General features: G+C 39.9%; 2 protein-coding genes across 7 annotated transcripts; one reads left to right on the top strand and one right to left on the bottom strand.

Annotated features, from left to right (window-relative positions):
* Window positions 1–1,097: 1,097 nt before the first annotated feature.
* Window positions 1,098–22,780, bottom strand: LOC113135373 (dickkopf-related protein 3-like). Of its 6 annotated transcripts, none has more exons than XR_004463337.1 (6): window positions 22,685–22,780; window positions 19,541–19,650; window positions 17,488–17,681; window positions 17,202–17,336; window positions 16,578–16,748; window positions 1,477–1,589 (listed from the first exon to the last, which is right to left on the bottom strand). XR_004463337.1 is itself a non-coding variant. In XM_026315368.1 (3 exons), the coding sequence occupies exons 1-3, from the start codon at window positions 1,979–1,981 to the stop codon at window positions 1,098–1,100; spliced, it is 534 nt and encodes a 177-aa protein (XP_026171153.1). The 6 variants fall into 6 exon arrangements, 1 of the variants encoding a protein (XP_026171153.1); XR_004463335.1 differs by having other exon boundaries at window positions 17,202–17,324; XR_004463334.1 differs by having other exon boundaries at window positions 17,202–17,305.
* Window positions 9,313–21,568, top strand: LOC113135372 (plexin domain-containing protein 1-like). The gene is made up of 13 exons (XM_026315367.2): window positions 9,313–9,885; window positions 15,232–15,398; window positions 17,540–17,683; window positions 17,760–17,829; window positions 18,296–18,418; window positions 18,504–18,622; window positions 18,720–18,819; window positions 19,006–19,101; window positions 19,192–19,273; window positions 19,357–19,417; window positions 19,504–19,627; window positions 20,059–20,219; window positions 20,354–21,568. Exons 1-13 carry the CDS (start codon window positions 9,810–9,812, stop codon window positions 20,477–20,479), a joined length of 1,449 nt encoding a protein of 482 aa, XP_026171152.1. The 5' UTR covers window positions 9,313–9,809; the 3' UTR covers window positions 20,480–21,568.
* Window positions 22,781–23,017: the final 237 nt, after the last annotated feature.

Genomic DNA, 23,017 nt, shown 5'->3' with positions numbered 1-23,017 from the left:
GTTATGTAACCGCAGCCTGAGATCCAGAAAACATGCTCAGAGGGGGACATAGTCTGTGTGCAGTCCACATGAGGCCTTAACAAAGTACTGCTCACAATCATCTCCTGAGTATGAATCAATCACTCATCTAAAGCCAGGTAAAGTATTTTGCTAAACAAAGGCTGCAGTCAGCTTAGTTTCAGTGTGAATACAATACACTCAAACTGTGGATAAACCCCAGACAACAAAAAACAAACTGAACACAGTTGCATCTTTTTCTGTTGGCCTTTTTGACTATATTCTCCTAACATTACTACACTTTCATTCTTAAAATGTCTTTGAATATGTGGCCCTGGTACTCCACAAATATAAAGCCTATTTCCTACACAAACATTTTCTCATATTTTTTATCTAGCATTATCTAACTGTATATGTAAAGCACTGGAATAACACTGGGTTAAAGTCATAGTGCTGTTTTGACTTGAAATGCCAACCCACTGTAAACTGTGGACGTGTCACTTTCACCAGACACTGTCCCAATCCTCTGGATGTTCACCACAAGAGAGCAGCAGAGCCTTTTCTCTGGCTGCTGCATGTTTCTTATTGATTAGAAGTGAACACGTAAAATAAAGAGATTGGAACTAATTTTGTTAAAAAAAAAAACTAGAATTGTTATTTTTGAAAAAGATTTGTTTTTATTCTTTAAATTGAAGCAGAACCGGCGTTGACAGATGAAATAAAACATCACTGAGCACATGAGGAAAATCAGCAGAAGACACCATGACACAGTTGAGCCCAGCTACATACAGTAGTGCTTTTGTCAAAAGAACAGAGTAATACAACAGATACGGAAATACATACATTTATTTTTATACAATATATACAACATATTTACATAATGAATATCTTTAGTATTAAGGTTTGGGGACTTGGCAGGTCCAAGTTGTTCGTTCTGGCTGGTAAATAAAATCCCTCCTGAAAGACAAACAAACTGAGGTTAAAGTCAAATAAATCACCAAATGCATTAAATATGTAGCTCTGTGCAAGTGCATTGTATAAATCTATACAGTATAGATTCGGTTGAGTATATAACATTGGAGGAAAACCAGTTGCTGTACTTACTCTCTCCTGTGTGGTGCATTTTTTTCTCGACACAGTAGTCCCTCATCACACGGACAGATCTGGTTTATGCTGAAGGCCAGGCCGCCATCAGGCACATAGCAGCTCTCACCACGGATCAGGCGTCTCTTGCACACCTGTTCACCATGGTGCCGGGCACAGCACATGGATGCCCCACAGTCTCTGTCCACTTTACACCTGGAACCTGGATGAAGGAAACACTGGTTACTTCAGGTCAGACCACCTGATAAAGACACTTAGAAGAGAGGTTTTAAACAGGCCTCAATTAAATCGGTGTCTAATGGTGCACTCTTACCCTCTTGTCCATTGGGAATGCTGCGGTGGCACTTGCCAAACATGCAGCTGAGTCCACGAACACACTGTGCATCCCTCCGACAGTAGTGACCCTCCCCTCGTAGAGGCACACACAGACCAAAGTGGCGATCACAGGAGAAACCTCGCCCGCAGGCCCGGTCATGTTCACACACAGCCTAGAAAAAAAACATAGAGAAGGCTTTCATCAAACTTAAGTCCTGCAGATGCTTATAAACCCTCAAATTTATATATAAAAAAAAATATCTTGTGCTTTTCATAGAGTAAGAAGAAGTGACACTGATTCTGGGTATAACTACTTTCTCTAAACACACTTAAAAAAAAAAACTATTTTAGGTTGTTGAGATGTTACCAAACACAGAATCATTACATTCATTTACAGAAGCCAGAATCTCACCGTGACTGCTTTAGCCACAGGAACACTTTCTCTGAGTGCCATTGCTCCTTCTTTAGGGGGGCTGTGAGGCAGGTTGAGCATCCAGGCCCAAATATGAGCTTCAGCCCAGGAGAAGCACAGACACATGCAGAGCATCCACAGATTGTACAACATTTTCCAAATGGCAGAAAAAATAAATAAATAAATAAATAAAATCAAGGCAAACAGGCCAGTCCAAAGGGAAAGATAAGTCACTTGTGAGAGCTTCAATGAGATTTTCAGAAGAAAATCCAAAATTTAAAAAAGTCCCAGTAAATGTGCAGAAAGTCAGGACTGAGGAAATCCATGCAGTGTCAGTGGCTGGCTCCTCTTCCAGCATGACTTTTATAGGTCATTAGGGCTTGACTTCCCCCCACCAGGCTGTTTGTCCAAGCAACAGGGTAGGAGGAGGCAATTAGTTGTTAATGGATTAACTAAATTGCCAGGTCACCCCCTGCAGCCTGAAAATAGAAATGACCAGTCGGGAGTGGGGAGAAAGGAAAAGGGGAAGATGGGGCGGGTGGATGTGATGGGCTCACAACAGCTTCACACCGTAGAACCAAGACAAGCACCACCTCTCTATAGTCATCTCTGCCTAACCGACAAAGGAGGACAAAAGCTGAGCAGTGCATGACATGTTCCACTGCTCACTGACTGACACTGAGGGTCCTTGCACCCAAACACCAGGCAAACACTCCTGGCCCAACCTCCACTGCCCCATTGCCCCCTACCCTATCCCACTTCAGACCCCCTGCTGAGAGCAATTTGCAGAAGTGCACCCCGCAGACGACCCCATGATCTCATTAAATATAATTACCATCAGTCATTAGTTCTCGGAAGGATGGGGGGGGGGGGGGGGGGGGGCAAGTTGCTCCAGGAAAACAAATAAAATCGTTTTTGTCCATTTTTACATCACACAATCAAAAATCCACTGATGGAACTAACTAGAGCACAATATATTAAAATCCTGAAAATATAAATATAAAATACACATTTTTAGCATTTTAATGTTTGCACCTCAGTATCTAGAAACGTCTTAAGGTCAAGCCTTTAGTATCTCAGCTCTTCATACTGCTTACAGATAAACCAAATAAAGGTTTTTAAAAAGAACATACTAACTTGGTAAAATGCTTCAGACCTGCTGCCATTCTAATTCCCACTGGAGATGTCCATTTAAGACTGTAAGACTGTACAGTCCAGAGCTGTATAACTACAACTGTCTGAATGACTTTGCCTATTACATTAACATTCTGTTTTTCAGCACTTTCTCTCAGACTGCGATGCCTGGATAATTGTTAGTAATTTACATACTGTCAGTGGCAGACAGGACAGATCAGTTACACTGATATTTCAGGGAGCTCTCAGCTCCAGGTAGTTAAGTCCTTATCAAAAACGACTAACACAGACTAATGGGGCATAATTGACGGCCAGTTAGTAAGCACAATAGCAGCATGTTAAATACTGTATCATGATTATGTAACCTGAGTAGTTAAATTACTCTGATTCGTGTGTATTGAGCATGTTCTGATACCAATTTAGATGCAAAAGTAGCAAATATGTATTTAATTTATGTTGTCGGAGTCAGATTTATGAGTCTTAATGATTCAACATCTCACACTGAGTATATTTCACAACAGATTCTTCTCATGAGCTGCAAATATCTGGTTGGTTCCCAGCTCCATGTTTCAAATAAAACATAAAATGACAACTCACACCACACCCTTCCCTTATCACATTCCCCCAAACATGTATTCTTGTTCTGCATCGTACTTACAGCAAGATATCTACCTTTGTATTTACCCAATGCCACCAGCAGATAACAGTCTCCAAACAGCCCTGAACATGCTCTCCCAGTGTTAATGACTCTCTTAATGACGTTTGTACTGAATGTGTTCGCTGTCACAATCAACACTCCTGTGGGTCTTGTAATTAGGGACTAACAAAAACAACGGGCAGGGTGATGTTTGCCCATTGTAATGGACCTGGACCCCCTGCAGGGAGCTCTGAATGGTGGAGGGCATGAGGAGTCTGCCTTCCCACCACCAAAAAACAGGTTCATTGCACGAATGCATTGACAACTGACAACAGACTGAATGTTTATTCAGGTCACTGGAGAACAATGAGGGAAACGTATTGTTTCTTTGGGATTCTATGTGTATTTTTAGGGTTATTCTGCTAAAAACACCAACCAAGTTATTTTTTAAAAAAATATAACAGGTTATCAGGATACTAAATAATTAAAGTCAAGGGAGGGTGAATGGTTTATGGGCAAATGGTATGCTGTTAATGGGGCTTTTTGCCTTCCTGTTATGTGCCAGTATGTGTTACTGGAGAAGAGTGAACTGTGGTTAACAATGAGCTATAGTTTCCCCCTCAAAGTTTGATAAAAAAAATGGCAAAAGAAAGTGTCAAAGTTATTAGTTCATCATGAGGGAAACATGAATGTCTCCACAGATTTTTAGAGACGCTGCCAAACGTTAGACAAGATGAGCATTTACAGTCATGGACCAGAAAGAGGAAAAAAGAGAAGGAAGTACTTTAACTGGGAACAAAATTTAAACAAATGACCTTGTGTCTCTTTGCAGAGCTGCAGGCCGACATGTTAAAGCGGAAGCACACAGAGTTCTAACATTTTACTCCCAGCCTTGAATTTTGATTAATGTTCGTTTGTAAAACAAGTAGCTATAAATGCCTCTGAGCCATTTCTCAGTGTTAGCTGGCAGATGCTACACACCTTCCACAGACACAGTTGAGGTTTTCATCACTCCAAGAAAAGTGAGGAGTGAAATCAAGCCAGTAAATGGAAAGGAAACGCTGACAGTGAATATAGTACTCATTCAAACATCTGTCTCTTTTTATGTTGTACTTCAAAGTAATGTGAAACTTGTCTTTAAGTGGGGACGGACAGTACAAATATATCAAATGGTGGAAAAGGGTTAATATCTTATGACCCCCTTAATTAAAAAGCAGCATATTAACACCTAATAAATCCAATAGTTCAAAATAGATACAAAGACATTTTAAAGGTTTATTAAAGCAATTATGACTTCCTCTACAATGCAATCAATAACCTGTGCATAAATTAGTCAAAGCACTTTGAACTGCCATTGTTTGCAAAATGTAGTGTACAATTAAAATTGCCATGCCAAGACAGTAGTGCCTGAGAGTTTAACAGTACAAACCTTAGAGGCATAGTTTTACATTTTGGGATTTATTCACTTTCTTCCTTGGAAAAGAAGAGGCTCATGTGTAAACTCAAAGCTGGAGCCAGCAGATGGTTAGCTCAGCTTAGACTGGAAATGGGGAAACAGCCAGTCTGGCTCTGTCCAAATGTTAAAATATCTGCCTATCCACAGATATAAAGCTCTTTAAATAAGATTATTTATTTGTTTAAGCGTAAAAATGACATTTCACTGTTTGACTCTTCACCAAATGTCAAACTATTGTTTTTAACAAGGCAAAACAATCAGAATATTCTGGGGCTCTCAGTTCATCTGAGTCATAACTCTTTCAATTCACTTCATCGACTGCATAAAGCTGAAACATATCACATGATTAACTGCATTTCTCAAACATCTTTAAACTTAAACTTTAGAAACACTGAAATCACATTTTAAGTGAACTAAATTACTTCTCTGGGTTGACTTGACCTACCATAAGCCATCTGTCTGAAATGATGCCGTAATGTCTAGTACAGACTGTGCATTGTCTCAAAAGTAAAGTATCTTGATAGTTTAAGAGATGGACGTGAACTAATAATTAAGTTAATGTGTAAAGTGGTCATTACTGCTTTAGAGATCTAAAGGCTGAACTGTTTCTTTGCTCCGTTCGGAGGACGACACTGTCCAACAGGAAAACACGACACATAATGACTTGTCAGTTTCTAATCATGCTATTCAGAGCCAACTCCACATCTGTCCTTTATGATTCTTCAGACACAGTGGCAATAATCCTTTAAAAGACACATTGTTTTAAAAAAAGAACATGCTGCGCTAATAATGATGAAAATAAAATTTGCCCATTGTTTTATGTCCAGAGATAAAATAAATACCATTAGCTCATCATTAGAAATAACCTCAAATAAACCAAACCTGTATTTTATTTTGGACACAGATCCAAACACAGATCCGCGTTTCTCGTAAGATTTATATATTCATCTCTATAACCTGTTTCCAATTGGAACAAAACAGGAGATTGTGACTCTCACTATAATGAGAAACAGCCCTGTGCCTCATTTGTGCCAGTTTACAAAAAAAAAAAGAAGGGGGGGGATGAAGAAGAGGGCAAGACAAGAGTGTGGAGCAAGGGTCACTGGTGGTAAATAGTTACAAACTTTGGCTTATCAAGTTTACAAGATCAGAGCAGCAAACATACTTTTGGGGAAGTTAAGGGGAATTCTGTTCTCCCCATCTGCTTTTCCCGCCTTCTCACCATTGGCTTTGGTCCTGGGTGTTTGCTTTTTGGCTTTTTGGCAGAGAATTAATATATTTAATACAATTTTCCAGCCTAAATTATATCCCAATGTCACTGATGAATCAGCAATGGCAAATCATTATGTAGAGCTTTATGCGGCTGTTGTCTTGGGAAAACCTCATGTTCTACCTTTTTGGATGTTCTATCTATGAATGACAAATTAAAGGAAAAACCAACACAAAGTGTTTCAGTGAAGGAATTAACAGGATTCTTCCAAAACATACTCCCTCATTTGGTGTTTGTAAAAATTATGCAGACATGTTCTACAAACACGAAGAAGAGAGGCTAGCTTTGTTTGGCCGAACACCATGAAAACGCCACAAAAAGAAGTAAGTGTGTGCATTAGGCAACCTAACAGAAACAGGACCAGTGCAGTACATACATCATGACATACACATGCTGCACCAGGCAGGTGTTCAGTTTACTTTCCTAGTGCCTGCACAGCCAGAGTGCTTGCTGAGCGAACAGATCCCAGTGAACACAGGTTTAGAAACCATGAACTGGACCTAACGTGCCATTCAACAATCCTCCATAAGTGTTTAGGTGGGGTGAGATCTGGTGACCTGGAGGCCATGACAATCAAATCGTATCCAAGCTCACCATCACCACACCAGCGTTTTTTACTAGTAATTAATTTATTCCTTTGATCTGTCAACCTTCTATATGTCTAAAGGACAGCAGGGTGTCATTTAAAAATGTGGTTATCTAGTCTAGAGTGGATCCGGCTCTCTCAGTGATGTTAAACAGAACACTGAGTACTTTCCTCCATTTAAATAGTCTAAATGACTGATTATGGGATGGAAGATACCTGTGATACTAATGGTAGACAACACTCTCTTTGAACTATCACTACACCCACTTTTGAGTTGTACCAATTCAGACCATTTTAGAGGATCTTTGTAGAACGGGTAATAATTTAGTTCTGTTTTATTCCACAGCAAAACCAAAGGTACAGATTCGTGCATGACACAGAACATTGTTTGAATGAGGTGAGAGGGTACCAACACTTCTGTGCATCCAAGCGTATAAACAGAAAAAGCTTCTATGATTTATAAACATTACAGCTTCTAACTGCCCTAAAGATAAACGTAAGCCATGGTTACCAAAAACACCCCCAGGCCAAATGCATCGAGTCAGCTCACAATTAAGTTCACAGCTGAGGTCCAAAACTAAATGTTGTAATAAAATGAGTCAGTGTATTTTCAATGGATCCATCAGGAAAGAAAACACTGTGGGAAGTAGGGAGGGAGGATGTTTAATCCTTTGGAACAGTTTTGTCAGGCTCATTAAGTCAGTCTCACTCCCTATTCTTCGTGTGCATGCGTGTATATTAAAGCGCAGAAATCAAACACGACGAAGGGTTATAAGACAGCAGCATTCAGTGCAGTGGATGGCCAGTGTGCGTTGGCTCACCTCCAGTCACAGAGAATTAACTTGTCATTAGGTTTTGTACTTGTGTTGGCTGGCCCTCTCACGATATGTGCTGTTTGAGACACTGATTTATTTTTACTAGACCACAATCCCTCATATCACTGCACAATTATGAGACAATTCATCTTCTAATCATGAGCTTAGATCATAAGTATAATATCTGCTGTCTGTCATCCAAACACAGATGGGAAAGAAATTGTTCACGCTTTGAACAGTTTTCTGAGGGAATATTAAATAAAAAAAAAAACTGGATATCCCAGACTAAATTCAACACTACTGTAAACTGGTACATGACTCCTTTGATAATTGATTAGTTATCTTTATCTCTCACTGTTTCGAGACTATTGGAGCTCTCATACTAGTTTTCTGGTTTGTTTTACCTGTGTGAAAGATGTAGTGTTACTAACCACAATGGAACCTGGCAACAAAAAACATAACAGTAAGCAGAATATACCCATTCATTGAGTAACACCCAGCAGCTATACTAATGCAGTAAATATCCTTTTGGGCTGTTTTGTAAATGTAATATCACTGCATGTAACATGATTCAGGCAGCGAGTGGATTTTAGTTTGAAGCTCAGATTCTCTAAGCAGAGAGGCTGTTAAAACACATTTTATTGTCAAAAACAGATGTGCAACAAGGCCTGTTTCCTCTCTACAAAGCACCAAATGAAGTCCTCCTGTCTCCTGCCTGTGCACATGGATACAGGATTAACTCCTACTAATATTTCATCATCCCATCCCACTGAGAATCATAATCAAGAGCAGCAGCAAGCAACAAATATTAAAGGATGAAGCTGGTGATTTTGTACATTTTTCTTATTGTCAACAAATCCAGCCATCAAAGATTTGATCCTATACATATTATTTGTGTATCCAAAGCCTGAGTTTCCTCCTCTGTACCACAGGGCTCCATTGTTAATCAAACATGATGAAAAACATAAATGAGTCACACCGTTACAATGGCTGACATGATCTTTCATTACAATAAACACACATTGTAATTTATGTTGGATTAATCCCATCGTCCCACTGCTGGAAATAATCACCAAATGTGTATTCATTCTTAAAATAGTTGCCAACAAATACACTTTTCACTCAGCAACATGTGCTAAATGCTACAATCCCCAGCTGTGATATATTTCATGTGTGACACTATATGTAAAAATGTATATCTACAGTTCATTAACACTTAGCTGCCATGTATTTTCTTGATTAATCTATTAATTATTTAGTCTATAAACATTGAACAAATGTTCTAAAATGGGATGGACAGAATATCAAAAGGAAATTTAAGATCAGGAATACTCCAATAAATTGAATTTAATTGAACAGTAATATCTGTTTAGGATTGTCTCCAGATATGGGAAGCAGAAAAACATATTATAAAAAAAACTTACAAATTCTATTAAGCCATGTAACATTTCTTTAAACAAACCACTGGGAACCACTTCTCAAAATGTCAACCATTAAACTATCACATTTGTTCAGGTTCAATATGTTTCCACATGGGGGAGACATGCTCCTCCCAGTTCCAACCCCCTTTTTGGATAGCAAGAAAAAAAAATGTAGAAATACATAAATATTTCCTCTTTGGGAAAGTCGTACAAAAATCCAGAGCTCTGTTTGAGAGAGACACAAACTCAAGGAAAGAGAGGGTAAAAGAGACAGAAGGAGGAGGAGAGGAGACTTATTCCAAGGAGAAGAAAATATTGAGATTGGAGCAACGTAAGAGCACAGCTACTCACACTGCACCACTTCAGCTGTTTGTCAACTCTTTTCCAGCCATGGATTCGTCATCCCACAAACTGCTCTGAGGGCCGAACAAGGACATAAAGACAGACAGAGAAGACAGACAGACAGAGGAAGGAGAAAATCAGTCAACCTTGGCTGAGGTGAGGAAGGAGCAGTTGTGGTAGAGGTGAAGAGAGAGCAAGAAAGGAGGGGGAGTGAAGGAGTGAGGTGCCCCATTCTTCCAGTAAAGTGAGAGGGGAAACGGGAAAAGAAGAAGAGAGCAGTGATAAAGAGTTGGGGAAGGAGGGACAAGAGTCAGCTGGACATGGGGCTTTGTGCTGTTCTCCTCATCTGTCTCTCCCAGGCTGAGCTGGGGGGAGTGTGGGCTCGACAGCATGAAGGTAAGCAGCAACTACACTCAGGTATTCACTTGTACTCTGATACTAGCACCATTTCCAGGGCTTTTCTTCAGAACTGACTGTCAAGTGCTGCACAGAACTGCTTCCAAAAGCTGAACTCTGAAGACTAATAGAAATATTATCCGACTTGGATTCTGTGCCACAATGGCAGAAGGCAGGATTGTCAAATGATTCTTGAGCACATTCCTTGTGGACTTTCACATGTGTGTACACATGAGTTTTGTGAAGCTGACAGGTCCCTTGAAATTTCTCTCCGTCAGTCACAGGAAGCATTCAAAAGTCTGGGGTTAGATCTGGATTTTCTTACTGACATTCCAAAACCTCTAAAGAAAACAAAATGTCTGGTGTTCATTTGCTCACAAAATACAAATCATGTGATCAGAAATCCTGCGTTTCAGTTGATAAATAAAAGAAGTTAACCAGTAATTTCAATCATGACTTGATTTTTCATTCCAGCAGATGTTTGATAAAAGTATAAAAGTCACTGAGAGCAGCAGCTGAGTCTAGAATCTCATCTCAAACTGTGTCATTTCACCTAAAATGCTGTACATCTCCTGCAAAAGTATGTTGTTCACTCCTCTGCCATATGATGTGTGTGTGTCTGTAGGTGTGTATGTGCATGTATGTATTTTTGTTCTCCTTAGAGATGCATTATTTTTAGCCAGCCCCCGTTCTTCTGCTGCTGCTCCTCCTCCGACAATCAGCAGTGCTCCAGTTTCTCTGGCCTCTCCTGTGGTCCCAGTTCCTCTGATCAAGGGCCTAGCTCTGCAGAGGACAACCCAACAAACACACTGTGCACAGATGAGAGAGACAGATCTCACAACATAAGATGACTTTAAGAGACCAAGGATACAGTTCTCAGTTCTCAGCTTTGCCTCTGTACAGCAGATCTCCTATTCTGGGCCCTTTGCCCACAGCCTGATAACTTCATCTTAGTGGAACACTCTGCAAAGTAGGTGATGCTAAGACTTGGCTGTTCAGTCTCTTAATCACTCCCACTGAAAGGGATATATTGTACCGTTCGCTCTTGTCTCACAACTGACTGCAGATCATGCCAAATCTCTTTTGCAGAACAGGTAACAATCCAGCAAAGTTACATAAAATGGCTGCAAGACTACCCCCATTCTCTTTAACTGATCAACAGCACAAATTTCATTGATGTGAAAAAGTCCTGGGTGGATTTAGTGCACCCGTACAGGCAAATTCTGATGACCTTATCTGATTTTGGACTGTGTCCACGCCTTTACAAGGGTTAAAGGGCAAAATAACAAAAATAATAATATTAGTGGTAAAGCTAAAAAGTCCTGCTTTCACCAGCATCAACATACTTGCACATTTAAGTCTTTATCTGGAGGATCCACACAAATGTCCACCAGGGGGCAGAGCAGGGCTTGAACCCCAGTTACCAGAACCTACAGGTATGAGGTTCAAATAACCTTTTGACTCTAGTTTAACAATTTGTGTTGTACAACAAAGGAATGAAATGTGTTTCTACTGAAAAAATGAATCAATCAAAAGAAAAATAATAATAAACTTTTTGATGATTATTTAAAGTTAAGTTTAGACCAGTCAGTTGCTACTGTACTTACTAAATAGTTTTACTACAACAACTCCCTATTGTGAAATTTACAAATACAGTAACACCACAGAAGAAAAAAAACTACATCTGGCCCATTTGCAAATTAGAACTACATGTCAGCTTTACTAAAAATTAGAAACATGTTCCAAATGTAAAAAAAAACAAAAAAAACACTTCATAACAGTTCATCTCATAAATCAAACATTTTCTCAGTCTGAACTCAAACCATTTATTTATATTTATCTGAACAGTACATTTTTCCTTTTCTTTTCAGGTCCTTATCAGTCCAGCTGCCAGTGTTTGTGATTGTGTGTTTTGGTTACTACTCTTCCTCTCAGTGTAAAGTGCCAAATAGCCTCCCATTACAACATAAGCTCCAAATCAACCTTTTAAACTCCAACCACAATCAAACCGCTTTGTTAAACTGCAGTGACACACAGCAGTGACCTTGTGTCGTGATCACTGTACTCGACAACTGATGCATTTGCCAGAAGACTGCAGATGCTGTGCTAATCCCTGCCCTGACAATAACACTGTGTTTCATCTCCACCAGCACATGGTACAAGACTGCTGCAGGGTCAAGACTTTATTTGTATCTTCAGATTTAATCACCTCTTCACTCTCTTTAGTGTACTGTTTTTATCTCTGGAGCAAAGATGTTGGCTTTTTGTTCTTTTCTGCTGGGCCTGCTAATAATTCTCTACCAAAGTACATCCCAGTGTGCCCTCGATGTATCCTCACATTCGCTTGAACATCAAAGTGCCGTGCATTTACCCAGAGAGACATTATTTCCACAGGAAATTTATTTTTCATCACTGGACTTAATCCAGCTGAAAGACTGAGAGACCATTTAGCCTTTGTCTCGGCAGAGGTAGTGATTGCTATCTAGTCTGTCCTCAGTTGCTGCCTAGACTCCAGAAGCTATTTCTAAATTGCAAAATGGGATTTATTGTGTTTTCATAGATGTCTGTCAACAAAAATTATAGATAATAAACTTTATGTAAACATTTTGAATTTGGCCTGAGATTTAAAACAAGTATTAAAAGAAGTCCACAGAGCTACTGTATTTTCTAGAAAAAGACAAAGAGGAAGTAAGAGATGAGGAGAACAGGAAAGATCCTTGCAGGGGAAGGTAATGGAAATGAATGAAGACAATATGCATCCCCACAGCAGACTGTAAATGATGTGTCCTAGTTCGATGTGACTCCCAGCACCCACTAGACTTATGGCTGCTGCAATGCAGGCTCATCTGAGGAAGCAGGTGCCACCGTCTCAAAATAGCTGATAATATTTTTTAATCTTATATTGTAAAATCGGCCTGATAAGAGGTTTCACCCACACTCAGGTCAATACTCCTTGCACTGCAAGCTTCTGTCAATGTAAGTTAAATGAAACAGTAGAAAATCTAGCAATCATGTGAACTGCCACAGAGCTACGAGCCTGCCAGTTAATAATTCTTTACATTTTTATGACATGAGAAGAATCAGAGTGTGCACTTACAGTGAAGCCCACTGCTATTTACTGGAAAATCTGTCACACCTGTTGATGCAGCCATTACAGATTATTGGGTCCTGTCAGCAGGATGTTTTTCTGCAACAGTTTGGACATTCCCAGTGCAGTTTCCAAAGCCACATGTCTGCCAAACCTGATGCTACTGAGTTCATCTTAACTCAAAGTAATTATGCAAATCCTAACATATTTCTAGCTCTTGTTTTCCTGGAACATCCTTCAGGCACACATGCAGACCATTACACAATATTAGCGTTTCCTAGAAAGAAAACAAACTCATGGCGGTGAAATTTCTTAAATGTAAAAATATATACACAACATGGGTCTCAACACTCTTAAAGTACCTGATGCACATTCTGTAATAACTAACGCATAGTCCCTGATCAGCCACTTGCAATCGTCCTCCTCCTCAATCCTCTTCCCCCTGTTGCTCAACGCCTCCTCAGCTGATTAGTGATGATCATGAAGAGTGCCGCCACTCTGACCCAATTAGGAACCTCTTGTTCTGAAGCTGTGGAAATGGATTCCACTGCACCGTAATCAAACACGCTTCCTCATTACAGCCTTTTCCCCTGTGTGTGATATAACCGCTCCTTCTCGTCCCATTTTGTCTCCTATGTTTTTTCCCCCGTTCATTCTCTTTTCCTGAACAATATAAAATCCACTTAACTCGAGTCTTTATGGTGTGGGTGCCTCAGTCAGGTCATTTTGATTACAATGAGAGAATCGTGGAGTTTACAGTATATTACAGCATAAAGAGCAATATGTCAGTGTTTGATAGATAATCTGTTGATCTGTGAGCTTCAGAGGAGAAGACACAAAGATCTTCTTAGCTAACTCTCAGTGAGAAACTATATAAGTGTATTTCCCCAGTTGTGGCACTATTTATACTACCAATAGTTCAAACGCTCAATGTTAAATAAATTCTGGCGGTATCTGATCTATTTATGTTTCAGGACAAAAGCAATTGTATTAATCTACTGCTATAACAGCCTCCACACTTCTGGCTTCAGGTATTTTGCCAGATTTTAGGATCTGGCTGCAGGGATTTTCCCCCATTCAGCCATAACAGCATTAGTGAGGTCCAACACTGACGTTGCGATGTAAGGTCTGGACCAGAGTAGACAATCAAGCTCATCCCAAAATTTCTGGTTTTGAGGTCAGGACGCTGAAGGCCAGCCAAGTCCTTCCACACAAACTGGGAAAAACATTTTTTTTGTACTGGGGCATTTGTCAAGATGAGACAGGACCTTCCTCAGAGCTGGAAGTACATTATTGTTAAAATATCCTTGAATGCTGTAGCAGTAAAATTGTAACTGGAACAAACAAACCTAACCAAAGCAATAAAAATACTTCAGACCAAAACTACAATAAAGAATGTGGACAGGATCCAGCATGGCCGTATATTTTGGTCATATGCTGTAAACACAATTTAAAAAGAAAGAGGCTGTGAGGGGGGTCTGAACCTCAGGCTGGCTTTGTCTTTATCTTTCTGAAGTTCAACAAACTAACAGCTCACATAAAATAGAGACAACAAACTGGATTTAATTTATTAACTTACTCTTAAGTAGGAAATGAGACCTTCACCCTGCTGAACGATCAGTTCTGCTGATCATGCAAATCCTGTGCACAGGACAGGGAATCACAGATCACTTAACCCTAATGCATTTTTGACATATCGCACAGCATATAGATAATTATGGTTCGATCACGTTTCACAAAAAGTTAAAAAGTCCAAAACCTACATGCCACGGTATTAGTTTAAAATGCAGAAATTAGAAAGAAATCATCTCTATGTTTCTGCATGAGAGATGTAAAGAAAATGGAGTGTTTGATTCTTGTCTTTGTGTCAGTTATTGCTCCTAAGCACGGATGTCTTTCTGTGGACACATCTGTTTGTTAATTATCCAAATTATGGTAACAATAAAGAGCAGATGTGACCACACACACAAAAAAAAATCATTAATTCCTTTTTTATCTTCTTTTTCTGTTTTTCTCAAAAGTTAATCATTAATTGAATTCATAATTTGTTGAGGAAGTCACGATGTGTTGCAGATTGACTGTCACTAAGAGGGTAAGAATACAACAGCATGAATAAATCAAAAACCATACAAAAAAACCCCCAAAGTTGACCCTGCAAAGTTCAGAAGACATCTGTTTGTTTGTGAATTCAAGCATCCTGGATATATCTGCATGCAGGGACCACATGTTCAGTTACCATAATGCCTGTCTTGTTCTAGATGCACTGAGTCAGACTCCTCTACAGACAGATGGGGATCCATCTGGTTTTCACAGAACCAGGACGGACCAGCAGACCCCACACAAACACAGAGAATCTCGCAGCACTCAGACTGAAGGAGGAGGAGTTGATATCAGCACCCTTCCTGATAACATGACCCGGATAGTGGTGAGAATCAAACAACTGACTCTTTGTTAAACCCTAACTCCCATCGTTAATGTCAAGTTTTTGGTTCTAGCACAGCTCAAGTAATTTGCCATGACGATGGTGGCAGATTTACCACTCAACATTTAGTCATTTTTAAAACACTGGGTCCTTTATTTGAGGCAAAAGTAAGACACAAGCAGGGTGCGTATAAAACAAGGCCCTGTACACACACTATTCAGAGCTAATGTAGGTCCCAGATTCTCATCAGATGAACCATGTAGACATGGAAATTAAGCAATGTGCTCTTGTCGATGTTTACTTGAGAGAAATAACCCCTGGGCATCAATACAGCTGTTAGATTAATGCATGATTTTCACCATCATACATGAGTCTTTTTATGACAAACAACGTTATCATAACCTGCACCAACTTATTACTAACACGTCCACTCATGTTGACATTGGTCAGAGCAGTGCGGCAACAGCTGTGTACACACCTCGATCTGATCTGACAGCAGAATCATGTTACCGAACTTAAACTAGCTACATCCATGAAAAAACAGCAGGAGAAAAGTTACCACAAAAAGCTGAGCAGCTCAGCTGTACAGGAAGATTTCCTTACAAAGTTAAGATACTCTTGAGTGGTGGATTTCTTAGATCTGTTCATTCTGACTGAAATGACAGCAGCATCATGGAAAAGGAAAAAACTGAACATAAATATTTCTATCCCCATCAACAATGACAGGCTGAATGAATGAAGTGCGACTAATAGATTTTTATTAGGCTATTACCAGGTTTAACAGGGAGTTACCTTTACGGTAGGACCTTTAACCTCCCTAAGGTTTTGTCGTAACAGTGTCGTGCTCAAAGGTCAATCAGGGTCACAAACTTCATGAAGCTTTGAGTGGAGCCCAGTGTTAACAGGTGTTTGCCAGGTAGACCCGATCTGTGCCATTTTCCATTCATAACCTTTAAAATCTGTGTGTATGTTTGGATGTGTATGAGATTTTGTTTGTGTCTTATGTCTCAGACTGAATCAGCCTCAGTACTATTCAATCCAAATAAACTGCACTTTTCCCCCCTCTGCCTGCAATTCAAATTGAAAACAGACGATGTCCTTGTCCTGCCAACTTACAGTGTGTGTTTAAGCATGGGTGTGTGTTAATATGTGTATGTGTTTGTGTGCTGGTGAATGACTCACTTGGACAAAATCACAAGTAGCCCTGTTGTACTGCTGCTGTTGCCATTTTTGAGAGGTCTGATCTCAATTTGTGAGACCCTCCACTTCTTATCCAGTGGGAATCTCTTTGGTAGATCAGTCAGCTGATAGTATATGTTGCCATCTCCTCATCCAGAAATCCCACAGCCCACTCTAGAAAACACAGGCTGGTGTCAGGCAGTGGAGATGCAGAGAAAAAAAGTGGGTCACTTTCTGTATATGGAGCAGCCAGCGAGGCAGTGACAGCGCTGCATTTAACTGCTCCACTTTCTGAGCCCACACGAAACCCCAGAACCATTGCTCTCTGTCACCTTGAACTGTGGCATGTATTAATAATGCCATCAAAACTGGATATGTCGGCAGATACAGGCCCTCGCTGTCAAAGCGGTGTGTGTATGTGTAAACAGCTCCCCCAAGTGGAACTGTATGGACAGAAATAGAGGAAACAAATCCCAAGATGTTCCGGAGCAGTGGTTCCCACCTAACCCTCAACACAAAGCAGTTATAAGCCCTTCTGATAGGTTGTGTCTTTGACTTGCAAGTATACAACAGAACAGCAAAGGAACAATAACTTCTACACAGATTTTATGTACTTCTTAGTCTTACCTCATAATTCCTTAGATTCATCTCATGATCCCACAAGAAGTGCCGTCAGCCAGGCTGGGAACCACTGTCCAGTGAGGTTTCAACCCTGATCCTCTCTGCTTCACCTGATTTGCCATCACAACACTGGTCAGAAAACTGCAATTAGATATTTTCATCAACTTGTTCAGTCCTAACTGGCACCTGCAACTCTCTGTATGACTAAATGACATGAGCTGTCAAATGGTTGTATTACTAGTAATGCAAGTAAATGATTTCAGAATGATAAACCCACTCTTAACTATCTCACCATAAATAATATCTTCTGAACAACTTTCTAACGAATAATGTTTGTCTCTCAGGAGGACTCCCGGCAGTACTACAGATGGCAGAGTTTTGGTCCAGCAGACAGACGAACTGAAGACTTGTGGGTTGATCTGAACACCCTGCACAAGAGCCAAATCCGAGTACACGGGATACTGTCCAATACACACCGTCAGGCAGCTGTAAGAACACCACACACACACAGGCAAACACATATTTAACAGCCACTCATTTCTAATTTCTTTGTATTTTCCACAGAGGGTGGCACTTTCTTTTGATTTCCCTTTTTATGGACACTACTTGAGACAAATTATCATAGCAACTGGAGGTGAGTTTCACTTTCCAACTTTCCATTAATGGATATCACGGCAGCACACATCTGCTTTGCTTGCCCAATCAGGAGACAAAACTTCCACCACTGTGCTGAAGGAGACGTTGCCCTCCCTGGAGAAATATTCAGGCACACCAGGCTAAAATAAATCTGGTTAATTGTAAATGATTTTTTTTTTTTTTTTTTTTGATGGTTTTAATTGCTTTAAGACGTACTGTGTCCTAAATTTTAACCCAAAGAAAGTAACCATGCAGAGGTTGGTATGTTGATTTCTCATTCCTCCGACAGTTCAACAAAAATGCATAACAGTCACTTTCACAGCAAACTGAACTAAGCAATCAAGAGCGAGATCATGAATGTAAACACAAAGGCTGACGACATAAAAAAACTTCTTTAGATTCATTACTTCGAGAAAGTGGTGTGTTTTTAAAATACATATAGAGTCTCTGCTTCTTCCCACCAGGGTTCATCTTCATGGGGGAGATTACTCATCGAATGCTAACTGCCACACAGTACGTTGCTCCCCTCATGGCTAACTTTGACCCCAGTTTCTCCAAAAACTCAACGGTGAGGTACTCCGACAACGGTAAGTGGGAACTTTTCTGAGAAGCTGGGAATGCTGGGGAGCTCCCAGTTTTCTCTGACCGGCCTGTGTGTCCTGCTCTGCTCAGGGAATCTGTTTGTGGTGCAGTGGGACAAAGTGCGGCTCAAAGACAGAGAGTCTGAAGGACCTTTTACTTTCCAGGCAGCCCTCCATAGAAATGGAACCATTGTTTTCAACTACAGAGATGTAAGTTATGGATTTCAACTCGTCGGTTTTCATCACCAGAACCTCAGCTTACACATCAGGTTTAGCCACATTAAAACAAACTGCTGCTCTTTTCCAGATCCCTTTACCTGTGGTGAAAATTAATTCCACTGAGCACCCAGTCAAAGTGGGACTGTCTGATGCGTTCATGGAATTCCTCCCCTCCTCTCAGCCCCCAGGTTATTTCCTGGTCATTATTTTTCAGATTTCAAGCTTCTGGCAGGTGTCAAACCCCCTCTCATTTCTTGTTCTCTACTTATTATGACATACCAACTTCATTTATTGTAAAAAGGAACATTTCTCATTATAACAAAATATCAACTTTGTATCAGAGCTCTAAGTAATATTTTATATTTGTGTTGAAGATGCAAAGCGACGCACTATCTACGAGTATCACCGTGTTGAGATCGACACCACAAGGATTGTCAACAGATCTGCTTTTGAGTTCACACCTCTGCCCAGTACGTATTGTTCCAACCTGGCCTTTAAATGACCACACAGCCTCATTATTCATGTCTGTAACTCCAAAATACCATATCTGATTCCTCCAGCTTGTCTTCAGCACACATCCTGTGATCTCTGCCTAACTTCGAACTTGACAACTGGCTGTGGCTGGTGCAACACGCTTCAGCGGTAGGCAGGAACTCTACAGGTTTATCTTGTAACGATGCTGTAAAGAGCCTGGCTCTTCTCACTTTGTTTTCTCTGACTTTCAGATGTTCTGACGGCATTGACCGGCACAGACAAGAATGGTTAGAATATAACTGCCCTGAAGAGGTGAGCTGCATTTTCCATGTATACAGCACAAACATTAGCAGCTATTTCATTACTTTTTAAATAAATTCCTGTGGTCATTGACTCAGGCCAAAGGCAGATGTGAGGACTACAACCCGGTGCTACCTGAGGGATCGATGAGCTCCTACAACCACTCTTCCCCTGGTCCAACACCCTCTTCAGCAGCACTTGAAGACCAGCCTGTCACTAGAGGTGGGTTTCTCTCAAGCAAGTATCTAGTGGGGAAAACAAAAAAAAAGAATTCCACACTACACTAAAACAGCAATGATTAGACAATTAATTAATTCATTAATCAACAGAAAATTGAAAGTTTGATAAGCAGTTGAATAAATTCACTCAATTTTCAAGAACATGCTGCCAAACATTTTCTAGTTGTAGTTGCTCAAATGGCTGTGACACATAACTAATTTTGTCATATATGACAGGAAGTTGAACATTTCTGTTGATCTGGATTTTGGACTATTGGTTAGACAAAACAAGAAAAATGTGGCTTTTATGAAATTGCGAATGTCATTTTGTCAGTATTTTTAAAAAAGGAATTGATAATGAACCAATAGTTGCTGCTCAGATTATAATGTTCCAACATCACCAAAACCAACAATCTCTGTCTTCTTTCCTTTCAGATTTGCAGGCAGGCCCTCCAAACCAAAAGGGGATAACAGAGAACACAGCCATCATAGCAGGTGTAGTGGCAGCCCTGGTTGTGCTTGTAGCCCTGACCTTACTTGCCGTCTACTACATCAACACACACCCAACGGTTGCTCCACCGTTCTACCTCATGCAGGTTAGAAAAACAACCCCAGTCTCCATCAACACACCACATTATCATACACTCTGTAAGAATTTCATTGCATTTCACATGCACCGTCATGTTTGTCTGCTGCCTGGTCTTTAACAGCTACTGTCTGTCGTTTGTAGCGACGCACCAACAACTACTGGCCCTCGATGAAGTTCCGCAACCAGGGCTGCCACTCCAGCTACGCTGAGGTTGAGCTTGGGGGTCATGAAAAGGAAGGTTTCATTGAAGCTGAGCAATGCTGCTAATGATCTTGGACTTGCACGACTGAGCTGAATAGGATGCCACCTTGAGGACTGTAACAGTATTGCAAGAGGATGACTATGGACAAAAGGCAGACAATCGACACGAAGTCCCTACTCCAACCTTAGCAGCTGGACAGTGTTTACTATAACTGCTCTTACCAGCTTTCTCTGTGTCTCTTGCTCTTTGCCATCACACAGTGGATTTGCCATGATATCCAAGTGTTGGAGGATCTGAGAGGAAGCCTCCTATACAGAAATAATGAGATGCATAACTGTACAAACCCCATTAATGCAAGGGGATGTCAGGGAATGAAACTAACTAGCCTTCATACTGCAAACCAATGTACAGCTAAACTATGTGTTTATTTTTTTTTTATCCATTCTATTGAGTCACTTACGGTGGCCCTGAGAGTTCAGTGGACTGCAGGTGAAGAAAAAACATGCAAACAGACAAAAAAAAAAAGCAAATAAACAGTTTGACAAACATCAGTTGCATAGCATTAAGACAAAAAAAATCTGCAACACATGAAACACAACCAAATACAGAAACAAGCTTCAAACACAAAAACATAACCAAATACAGACTCACCTCAACCATCAGTGTAGCTGAATAATAAGATTGAATGACCTTTTGACTGAATGATTCACACATTATTCCAAACATGTGCTGTTAACACTGCAGGATTTACGTTTTGCTGTACTTTCTGTATTTGGTTATGTTTCACAATGTTTTTTCCCCACATTGCATTATTTTGTCTGCACATGTATTATCAAACAGGTGAATATGTTTTCTTACTTTGCTTCTTCTGTCTACTGGCATGTGTTTCCTTAAACTGCAGTATGCTGAGATATCAGGGCCACTGTAGTTACTTTTATTTCATGAAACTTTGATGTGAGCAGTGACTGGTTCATTAAATGGTATATCTATGTGGACTTTACTACGACAGATATTTAGCGTTATAATTGATAGTAATTATAATGGTCATCTCGATCATGTTGTTTGTATGAAATCTAAAGACATCAAGTTATGAGAGTTTTCTTTGAACCTTTCTGTGTAAAAGTCTTCTAATAAAAGCTGGTGGTGAGTGCTGATATTAATCTCAAGCTTGATAAAGAGTTGAAAACAAATGCCGCAGAGCATCTTGGCCTATAATTAGACTAGACATATTGATAAAGTGTGAACAGGTGGTTATGAGAGTACCATGGATGGCCTCCTGTAGGTTCTCTTCACATCTGATTGGCCAATAAATAGAAAAATTAGTCAATTCATTGACCTTCTCTGCAAACATTCATTGGCCACAATTTTAATAACTGATTAATCAAATGAATACATTTTTAGGCAAAAGGTTCCAGCTGCTTAAATGTAAATATGATGTCAGTGATTGCAAACAGTGTATCTCTTGGTTTTTTACAATCAAATTAAGAATTGACTGTCATTACATTTGGGTTACATTAATATTTTTTACCACTGTGCTGAGATTCAGTTTTGGTAATCTGCATATTTTTATGCACATGCATGCCAAACATTTGCTGGCTCAAGCTTCTAAGGAGAGGATTTGCAGCAGCCTTTCTTTGTAAGCTTTGACAGTAAATAAAATAGAGCTGGGTTTTGGACTATTGGTCAGACAAATCAGCAATCAGAAGGCGTCACTTTGGGCTCTGCAAAGCTGGCACGGTGTATGTGGTTTCCAACATGACATGAAAATTAAACAGAGAGACATTATATAAACAGAACCATCCATTATAAGGGATTAATGAAAAACAGGGTAGTCTTGCCACACGATGGAGCCATAAGACAACAAGAAACCCACACAAATAACACACTGATCCCAAAGCCACAGTAATTAGCTACAGAAAATCCAGCTCACATGGAAACACATGTAACTATTCCTGTAATGTTTGTTAGCTAGAGAAGAAACGACACAGCTAAATATTTAAATAGAGGCATGTTGGCAGCTTGTGTCTAGCATAATTATGGATTAACATTCGCTAAAAACAAATAAAAGTCGATCCAAATCACTAACGATTATAAAGTAAAGCTGAAAGATGACTAACACAGCAACCCTACATGTTGGAAGTTAGCTAACATTGCTGACTGTCTTATTTAGCATAACCAACGCCAACAGCCCACAAAAGGGGTCCAATAATCTCAACAAAGGACACACAAATACGTATTTATACTCATATACGACTCTACATATGACTTACAGTTCGCTGTAGGCAAACTAGCAGGTAAAACGAAGCTAGTAACGCTTATATTTGGACCTTAGTTGGGAAACTTAAAAAAACTTTTTATCAACATCTTCCACGCTGTGCAGGTGGAACATACCATTCGAAGGAGGGGGCAGGAATAGTCCAAGTGATGCTGCCGTTAGTAATGTAATATTTCTAAATGGGAGTAATAAATCATTTAAATAGTTACTTATATAGAAATCGTGATGATACAAAGACACATCCCGCTTCCAGTCTGGTATAACTTAACAGGTGGGTCTTGTTTTAGCGTGAACTGTAGATTTCAGTGTGTGCATTGATATATATACA

The sequence above is a fragment of the Mastacembelus armatus genome, chromosome 19 (genome assembly GCF_900324485.2).
Source record: "Mastacembelus armatus chromosome 19, fMasArm1.2, whole genome shotgun sequence".
Classification (NCBI taxonomy): Eukaryota; Metazoa; Chordata; class Actinopteri; order Synbranchiformes; family Mastacembelidae; genus Mastacembelus; species Mastacembelus armatus.
Note: the sequence above shows the minus strand (reverse complement) of the source record. Positions and strands in the feature narration are given on the sequence as shown.